Below are 10,355 nucleotides of genomic sequence, written 5' to 3'. Positions count from 1 at the left end.
ATTTAAGAAAAAGCTGAATGTTTTCTAGAAGCACAGAATATAACTGGGTATTAAAGCTTTAAAGTAAAGATAACTAGGGAACATTCAATTGCCTCATGAAATCAGGAAGATTTTTTTCCCTGTTGGAACAAAGTGAACCAAGGTCTTTTTTTGCCTTCCTCTGGATTATAGGGTTTGTATCTGGGATATATTTATTCCACTAGTGGTTGAACTTGATGGACTTGTTTTTTTTTAAACCTATTTGACTATGTAAGTTGGATGGGGACTGTTGGCAGTGTTGAATAGGGTTCAAGTCAGGGCTCTGGCTGGGTCATTCTAGGACATTCTTTAGATCATTGTCATGTTGGTAGGTGAACCTATGGCTCAGTCTGAGTTCCTGTGCAGTGTAGAACAGGTTTTCATTAATGATATCATTGTACATTGCTCCATTCAGCTTTCCATCAACCCTGACCAGTCCTCCACTTTCTGCTACCGGAAAAACACCCCCACTGCATGATGCTGCCACCACCATGCTTCACTGTTGGGATAGTATTGGGCAGGTGAAGAGCCATGCCTGGTTTCTTCCAGACATAACGTTTAGCCAAACAGTTCTATCTTGGTTTCATCAAACCAAGGAATCTTTTTCCTCACAGTGGGTTCTCGTGTGTTCTTTACATGTTTAGACATGTGATCAGTTTGGCTGGGTGACCCAGATCCTTGTTGTACCAAACTTCTTCCATTTGATAATTTCAGGTCATTGTGCACTTAAGAACCTTCATTGCAGCAGAACATATTTGCAGCCTTCACCAGATCTGTGCTTTGCATCAATCCTGTCTATGGGATTTGCAGGTAGTTTCTTTCACTTCATGGCTTGGTTTTTGCCCTGAGATGCATTGCCAGCTATGAGGCCTTCTATAAAGAGGTGTACACCTTTCCAAATCCTGTCCAATCAATTTCAATTACCACAGATGTACTCCAATGAAGGTGCCGAAACATCTCAGCAGCGATCGAGAGAAATGGAAGGCACCTGAGTTAAATATCAAGTGTTGTTGCAAATGATCTGAATACTTATGTAAATGTGATATTTACTTTTTTTTTCTTTTTAATTAATTTTCTAAAGTGCCTAAAATTCAGTTTTCACTTTTCGAGAAAAAAAAAAATTTAAACAATTGTAGCATCAGGCTGCAACCTAACAAAATTGAAAAAATTGAAGGGGGTCTAAATACTTTCTGAAGCCACCATAGGAACACTCATACACCTATCAGTCACTTTATTGGGCTCATTGGGCAAACATCTAATCAACCAATCGCATGGCAGAATGTTCAAAATGAACATGAGAATGGAGAAGAAAAATGATTTAAATGACTTTGATCATGCCACGGTTGTTGGTGCTAGGTGGGCTAGTTTAAGCATTTTAAAAGCACTGAACACGAGTTCCCTTGGCAAAAATGCTTTGTTGATGCCAGAGGTCAGAAGACAATGCCCAGTCTAATTTGAGCTGATAGAAAGGCAACAGTAACTCTAGAAATTACTTACTACAACCAAGGTATTCAGTAGAGCATCTCTAAACTTGCAACACATCAAACACTGAGGCTATAATGGCAGGAGACCACAATGAGTGCCACTCCTGTCTGCTAGGAACAGCCACCTGAACCTACAGTTTGCATGGGTTTACAAAAAATTGGACTAAGAGAATTAAAAAACATTGCCTGGTCTAATAAGTTCTGATTTCTGTTACATTGCAATGGTAGGACAAGAATTTGGAGCAAACAACATGAAAATATCTATACTGCCTTGTATCCATGGTTAAGGCTAGTGGTGGTGTACTGCGGGGCATATTTTCTTGACACGCTTTTGGTTCCTTAGTACCACTACCAGGATCATGTGCCACGTCACTAAGCCTAAATCATCTCATACTGGTTTGAACATCACAATGTGTTTGCTGTCCTCAAACGGCTTCCACAGTCACCAGATCTCAATCTAATAGAGCATTTTTGGAATATATTGTAACGAGAGATTAGCATAACTGATTTGCAGCTGAAAATTCTGCTGTATTTCCAAAACCATGCTGAAACTTTTGAAGGCAAAAAGGGGTCTAAACCAGTAGTAGCAAGGTGTATCTAATAATGTGGTCAAGGGGTGTATATATTAAACCCCTCAACCTAATATTATATATATATATATATATATTGTATATATAATATATATATATATATTATAGGTAGAATGATCACTTACTATGCAATACATAGCAAATGGTTGGTTGCTTGTAATCTGTTTGCTAAACCTTATGTAATTTATGTACTAACATTATTGACAGCCAATACTGGGGAGGCCAACTCTGCTTGGTTGGAAACAGGTTTATACATTTGTCCATCAGGTGTAGCTATGACTATTCGTCAACAAACACAACAACCTCATTTTCTATGTTAGATATAAGGTTGGTCATTTAGAAAAAAAAGACTAACTTGTTGAACAGATGTTTATTTTTAATGACCATTTTTATAGTAAAAACATTTTTATTATTATAATAATATTTATTTCATTATTTCCTTTTTTTTGTTTATTCACATTCTCTAGCACGAGATTTCTACCTATTAAACTCTTCAGCTCCTGCATCTATATACTCCTTAATGACCAACATAACCATTATATTATGGCAACGATACTGTTTCTATGATCAATAAAAAAAACATTTGGAGTGAATTTTCATCCTTTGTTGTTATAAAAAAGTAGTTTTCTTTAAAGCTGAGAGTTTCAATAAAAGAGGTTCACAGGCTTGGGCAGCACCCTCGGGCAGGGATTTTCTTTCCCTTCATGTTGCATCGTCGGGACAGGAAGAGAAGGGTGTCATCAGAACCCTATTTACACAGCTCAAAATATACTTAAAACTTGTTTGTCATTGTGTCAAATCAACCATTATTTATTTTGTTTTAGGATTGATAATTTTTATTGTTTACCTTATATTACACACTTTAAACCTTCTGTCTTTCAACCCTATAATAAATAATGCCATTTAAAAAAGTTAAATCAACAATCCTTCCTTCATCCTGTGTAATAAATGAAAATACTATTAGGACCCATTTACACTGCTCCTATGTGTTGTGGTGCATTACCCCACAAATAGTAATAATGGTGGCACGTTGCTTTTGTCATTCATTCCTAGATTCTCTGGTTTGAATCTTGGCTTGGACACTATCTGCATGGAGTTTGTATGTTATCCCTATATTTGTGTGGGTTTTAACCCAAACATCACCCTTATAGTTACATGAATTTGACTTTACAATGTAATAAGCTGGTACTATAAGTATATAATAATTAAAATACATTCTGAGCATGTGCTTGGTATTGCAATATATTGAATCAGTGTTATTAGGCCCTAACATTATTTTCTTCTAATTTTTATCTAAATAACATAAATAACCCTTAGACTTCTGGATATAGATTTCTCCTGTTAATGAAAATATGTGCAGGTACTGGGAAGAAGATAAGCAGAGGGATGGAGGTAAATATTGTGGAAGGATGTGTCTGCATAAGGCACTGGATCCAGGTAAGCATGAAGTTTTTGGGTGGTGGGTGCTAGGTTGGGTTCAGATCAGCTTAGTGGGAGGTGGAAAAGGGTCTGATTTATTAAAGCTCTCCAAGACTGGAGAAGATAGACTATCATAGGAGAACCTGGGTGATCCAGCAAACCTGGAATCCTAATATCTCCTAAACTGTTGGTTGTAATGACTTGACAGGGTACTCTTAAAGCTAGTACCTAAAATTTCAGCTCCCTAACTTTAAATAACTTCAAGATATGGGGGTCACACATTTAAATACGTCTTCTCACTCTGGGGTTGCTATTTCAAATAGGACCCCTGGGGCTACTTACAAAGCAAGGAGCATTGGGGCATACAATTTTTGTTTGCTTCCCATTCCAGAGAAACTGAGGTTCAGAGAAGTGAAGTGGACTGCTATGTGAGGCAGTGTATTTTGATAGGTAGAGCTTTTATTATCTAGTGATGGCATTTTGTGTGTGTGGAGGGGGGGCAGTGTTAGTCAAAAGAGTTCTCCACTTGCACCAACATTTTTGTTTATCTACACCAGCCCATTACAGAGAAATTAAGGTTAAAAGAAAAGAGGTGTACCTGGGAAGGACTGGACACTGACGCTCTTTACCTCCCTTTCTTACCTTGACCACATATCTCATTGGCTATTATCAATCGATGCTTCTGTACTGTCACAGAGGGAAGTATCTGGTACATTTGTATACCAGGTACATCTGCTTGCCACTATGATTGTTCTAAATACTGTAAAAACCATGATGTACTAGCAAAGCATATATTCAGTTTTTTTTTCTGTTCTCATCTTGGCATATTATATTATTTATATTTGAAATCACTGTATGCAATTGGTCAATGTATATTTCTTTACTTTATTACTGTTTTTTGTATGTTATATAAAAATTTATTTTCTCAATAAAAATGTACATAAAAAAGAAGAGACATGGACAGTTTTATGTGGTTTGGTATAGATTTTGTATTTTTTTAATGATGACATAGAAATTACATTTTTAGTGGGGTTAGCCACAAAAGTTCCTCACTTGCACTGACATTTTCAGTTTCCTACACCTCTCTGTTCCAGAGAAACTGGGGTTCAAAGAAGGAAAAGGTACAAGGTAGCATAGTTTGACAGCTATAACTTTGTAAGCTGGCAGGTATAAATTTAAGGTCCCCACTCCAATGCTCCTTGCCAAGTGAGTGGCCCCTGCATAGTAAATGTAGGGCTCCTGGGAGCACTTGGTTTTCAAACAGTACCCCCAAAGTGAGTTTTTTTCATTTTTAACCCCATATCCGGAAATACTTTAAAGCTAGGTGGATGAAATTTGGGTACCAATAGCTACATTGTGTACCATGACAATTTCAGTCCCAGTGGTTTACTAACAATGATGGCTTGAACGCTGTGAGTTGTTGAGCTGTAGAATAGATCAGCAACCATTTCATACACAGCTTTCCCATTGTACAGATCATACAGAACACTGGAATTAACTTTTGGGTCCTTAGCTTAGCTGAAGAGGTCCAGGGGCCATTGCTGCACCTCTATATGTCTGCCCCAGCTACCAATTACTATTGACTAAGGGGGATTTCCTCACATTGGAAATATATCCTCTCCTTTCCTGTTGAATCTACAGAATGTAATGGAAATCTTCTTAATTAAACATAGTTGGCTAAAGAAAAGTGGTCTGCTCCACTCCATACAAAATCAGTTTTTGCTTTAGATATACTTCTGGTTGTATAATGTGCTTCATGTGTGTTGCCTAAACCTGGTACACTATTTAGACTGTGCTCTGGATTTACAGACACTCAAAAACATTGTCACCAGCAGTTCTGGCAGCAGCCAGCAGTGAGGGAACCTGTAATCTATCACTGGCAGATCACATTCTAACAACTTGAATCCATTCAGGGTTGTTCTCAGTCATCTAGAATATAATTAAACACCCCTATTTAATGTACAGCGCTGCGTAATATGTTGGCGCTATATAAATCCTGTTTATTATTAATAATATTATTAATAATGCTAAGTGAAAACTTTATTCACAAAATGTCTTCAACCTGCAGAAAGCAATGTGGCCTGAAGATGGCACTGTGACTCTGTTTAATAGTGTACTGGTAAAAGTTAAATATCATAAAAGAAAAAGGAAAGTTTTCTTTTAATAAAACAGAATGACAAATAAATGTCTATGCAAATTAGTCTTGGAGTTGTGATCAAGTTAATTAACACTTGCTAATAATGCTAAATTTGGCCTGAGCATCAAGACTTCATTAGTCTCTGATCACAAAAGGTTTAGGTCATTTTGGAAACTGGGCAAGAAATGAATGATGAAAGATATAAGTATAATGCTGGTTGGGGGAAATCCTGAACTCAATAAAATATTTTATTTGGAGATAATATAAAGAGGTGGACTTACTGAATAAAGCATTTTGTTTATTTGTTTTCTTCATATTTAGCTCCTGGAGTAGATGTGGAACCATTAAAACATTCCTGTATGCCCAAAATGGACAGATCCAAATATAGCCCCTCCTACTGTGTTCTACTTCCTCCACATCTTAGATTGTAAGCTCTTCGGGGCAAGGTCTTCTCCTCCTCCTTTGTCACTGTATCTGTCTGTCATGTGCAAACCCTATTTAATGTACAGCGCTGTATAATATATTGACGCTAAATAAACACTGTTTATTATTCTTAAAATTATTATCAATATTAATAATAATAACAAATGGCCTAATATTATAGAGCCATTTATTCCAGAAGGCATGCAGCTATTAAAGTCTATCTGGTTAGAAAAGTCTGATACATATAATGAATAACCAAGAATATAAAATTAATAAAATTATTTATTAAAACTAAAACATACAAAAAATGTAGTTTTATTTCATGACATTTGTATTTACAGTGCTCCATCTAGTGACCTATTGCTGAAAATACAGCTAATCCCATTTTCTAACTGATTGACAATCCAGAAGCACCTTGAAAGAAGAGATATAAAAGTCCACTTTGGGCACCGTAGTTCAGTCTTTTTTTGTTTTAAAATCCTTACAGAAAAAAAAATATTTAAACTGTGCAGGCCAATTCAAAGCATCCGCATCCCGCAGCCAAATCCATAGTCTTTCCAGCCCACAATTGCAAAAGAAGCATATTCCATAGCTTTCTTCTCCCCGTTTTTTTGTTTTTTTTTACAAAATGAAATAAAAATAAAGACACTTCACACTTTGGATGCAAAGTTTCACATACAGTCTTTGATGAAGAAGAATTATCTCCTTCACAGCCAGTTTCCTCGATAGCAGCAAACATTTGGAAGGCAGTATGATTAGTTCATGTCTGCTGGTACTTGTTTTAAATGTAGTTTCAGGTTAGAATTTTCTAATCCTCTTCATTCTGGCAATGTGATATTAGTGCAAGACATTTAAAAGACACAAGAACACTCAGACTAATTGATGGTTTGTAAAGATTATACAGAAAATACAATTTGACAATTAACACTGAATTTTTCAGTCTTTCTTTTTCATTAATTGGCAGTGTTTGCGTTAAACAAATATTCCCAACCTCAACACATAGAAAAAAATGTATGAAATTCAAACAGTTAAAGTATTCTAAATCCACCAATCTTAAGAATATTATACATGATATGAGTGCCAAAATGGAAAATTGGTACACTGCACCCTCTGCAGACACCGCTACAGACCCATCTTGGGGTGATGATGACTAATGTGTGTTTTGATTATTGTCATAGACAGTCATTAATTTTTCATTCTTAAAAAAAAAAAAAAATAATGTATTCTGATATACTGATGCTGTAAAATATAATGTGGGTAAGGTGTGCATTCATAATATCATTTTACATACCACTGACAGAGGTTTAAACAGTTGCAGCAATACGATTTGTTTCTTCATTTTTTTTCATGACCATGAACATCGCTGCATAATATGTTGGCACTATATAAACCCTGTTTATTATTATTAATAATAACAACAATAATAAAAAGTGTATAGTCACTAATTTAAAAAACATCAAGGAAAATTCACTTGTAGTGAATATTTGGTAACTGTCACATTTACTGCTTTTTAAATATGCCCTATGACTGTTTTGCATTTCTATATGTTATAATACTAAAGCCTTTTTTTTTGGTTGTAATAACAATTCTGATGTTAAAAACAATGATGGCAGTGCAGGTTCCACTGCAGACTGTAGGTGGCAGTGTGATCTGCAGGCTGAATGCTGTTCATTTTTTAAAGTAGCCCTTCATCCTGCATGTGATCGCTATGTGATAGCTGACATTCTGATTGGTTTCCAATGTCCAATGAAAACCTGAGCAGATGTGCAAGGCGTCAGATGTAATTTCCAAAGACATTGTGCTGGGGGTACATATTTAGGGTATAGTATGAGAAAAGTGATCATTGACAGCACTTTGGCAGTGTTTATGGTACTTTCTAAAGTTTGGGAATCATGTAAATGGGGAAAAATACATAAATGTATTTTTTGTAAATAGTCATTTATGTACGATTTTTTCAACCATATTCTCATGTCTCAAAGTCTTCAAAATTCCATATTCTAAGACAGGATAGGGGCAGAATCAACTTTGTTAGGCAAATACCTACTGTGTCCTCTTTGCTTGCACGGGGTTCTGGCACATTGATAAGTTTTGTAGACAAAGCATCTGTGTAGACATGGCAGGCCTAAAAGTTAACCTCAGGATAGAAGGGAGCTGCCATTGCTAACAAGTTTTATAAAGTTGTGGGCTCTGGGCTGCCATTCGTATACCTTTATTTCTACCTCCTTCTGAAAATGGTAGTTGCCTGGAGGTTATGCTGTCCCATTATTGTCACAGAATAAAAATGAACATTCAGCTCCTACAAATTACCAGGGAAATCAGAAGTCTTTATCTGCATACATCTTCCAGTTAAGTGAATCACAGTATAGGAACCAAGGGTCAGATTGACAGCTAGGCAGCCATCATTTTCAAAACGAGAAGTCAAGAATGGCAACATACTTTTAGGAAGAATTCCCTAATCTGACTGTGCTGTCAAATCATTATAAATCAATATATAGATCTGTAAGTAAAAGTGGGGTTATTATTAATTGTACAAAGTCAGTCAGAATTGGGTTTCATTGTTAACATACAATAACAAATCTCTTGTAACATAAATAGCAAAAATATATATTATTAAAAAACACTATTAAATCATAGTCAAAGACATGCTACTTTGTATTGTTCAGCATTCCACTCATTAGTAAAGCAAATCTGTTGATTTTGCAAACAAATTTGCAAATATCATTTGCCTTATATTGGTATCTTAGGATATTTCTGTGTTGAATTTCTGTCATTCCTAAGTATATAAATCTAGAATACACTTTGTTGTATTTTATATACCAAATCCTTCTTCCTTACGTTTGAAAATGGTAATTATGGCTGAAAGGTAAATGAATCATTCACTTGATTATTGTTCCTTTTGCTGATTCAGCTTATTTTGCTCCTCTTCTTTGCCACTTATGTGGTTGTGGTGTTTCCTGGCATTCTTTCTGGCTCTTCTCATAGATGCCTGAATGATGAGATAACACAGCTCTGCCACGTTTAGGACCATGCAAATGCCAGACACAATGATCATGAAGATGGTAAATACAGTCTTTTCGGTAGGCCTTGAAATAAAGCAATCGACCACATTCGGGCAAGGCCAGTTGTCGCACTTGACAAGACGTTGCATATGGAAGCCGGTGTAGAGGAAGTAGAAGAGATACATGAAAGTGGCCTCAAAGAGGACCCTGAACAGAATGCTGATGGTGTAGGTCCACCAGAGTGTACCTACGATGCGAAATTTACGCTGTTTTAACTCCTCTATGTCTTTGCTATCAGATTGGGAAGACTGGAGCTTCTTCTGTATTTGTCTTTTTTCTCCATGTCTCAAGTAAGCCACGTGCATGGCAACCAACAGCGCTGGTGTAGCCACGAAGATGAGCTGCAGACACCAGAGCCTGATGTGAGACACTGGGAAGTGGTGGTCATAGCACACATTTTTGCACCCAGGTTGTAATGTATTGCAGGTGAAATCTGACTGCTCGTCACCCCAGACACTTTCTGCAGCCACCACCAAAATCATAATACGAAATATGAACAGGACAGACAGCCAGATCTTGCCAATGCTTGTAGAATGTTTGTTGACACCTCCAATCACTTCGTAAAGAGTTCCCCAATCCATGCCGTTTGATGAACGTTTCTGGAAAAGACAAAGGTAAAATAGCTAATGAGCATTCAAGTTCCATAAATAAAAGATTGTTACAATGATAATGAAAGGACTATCATATCACACACACAATGGTTCAGTCCCAACCAGTTACAAGATCCTGACCTTTACTTGGAAAACCCTGGACAAAGCAGCATTGGTTATATTAAGCATTTACAAAGCATATGACGAGCTTATTCATATGGCAGCAATGCAGGTGATACCAGGTGAGCAGATATTTTACACACCTGGAAGAGCAGTGACCAGGAAAAACTGCTGCTGAAAAGTATATTCCCTTCTCTCTTTCTTTACAAGTATAGTTTCATGGTTTATGGTGCTGACCAGGTCATTTAAAACTGACCAATGGTCCACTGTGTAAACAGATTTGTTCTATTATTGCAAAACACATTCCCAATCTGTCCTCGGATGTCCTATTGCTGGCAGGTTTCACAGCGCTATGGATCATCTAGAGACATGAGGGGTGCTTGTCCCTAACAAGACTGTGGAAAAGGAATACTGAAAAACCTCCACCATCATACACTATGGTGTTAGTGTGAGTGAAATACATTATTCACACTCACCTACACTCAATGAAATACATTTTGGAGGCTTTGCATACT

General features: G+C 36.6%; 1 protein-coding gene across 1 annotated transcript in view; it reads right to left on the bottom strand.

Annotated features, from left to right (window-relative positions):
- Window positions 1-6,335: 6,335 nt before the first annotated feature.
- The window catches only part of LOC140326489 (gap junction beta-2 protein-like), a 13,047-nt gene continuing 9,027 nt past the window's right edge, over window positions 6,336-10,355 (bottom strand). Inside the window, exon 2 of the mRNA XM_072405132.1 lies at window positions 6,336-9,729. Coding sequence (XP_072261233.1) covers window positions 8,956-9,711 — 756 coding nt within the window. The 5' untranslated portion in view covers window positions 9,712-9,729 and the 3' untranslated portion in view covers window positions 6,336-8,955. The remainder of the gene's footprint in view (window positions 9,730-10,355) is intronic.

The sequence above is a fragment of the Pyxicephalus adspersus genome, chromosome 1, assembly GCF_032062135.1.
Source record: "Pyxicephalus adspersus chromosome 1, UCB_Pads_2.0, whole genome shotgun sequence".
NCBI classification, from domain to species: Eukaryota; Metazoa; Chordata; class Amphibia; order Anura; family Pyxicephalidae; genus Pyxicephalus; species Pyxicephalus adspersus.
Note: the sequence above shows the minus strand (reverse complement) of the source record. Positions and strands in the feature narration are given on the sequence as shown.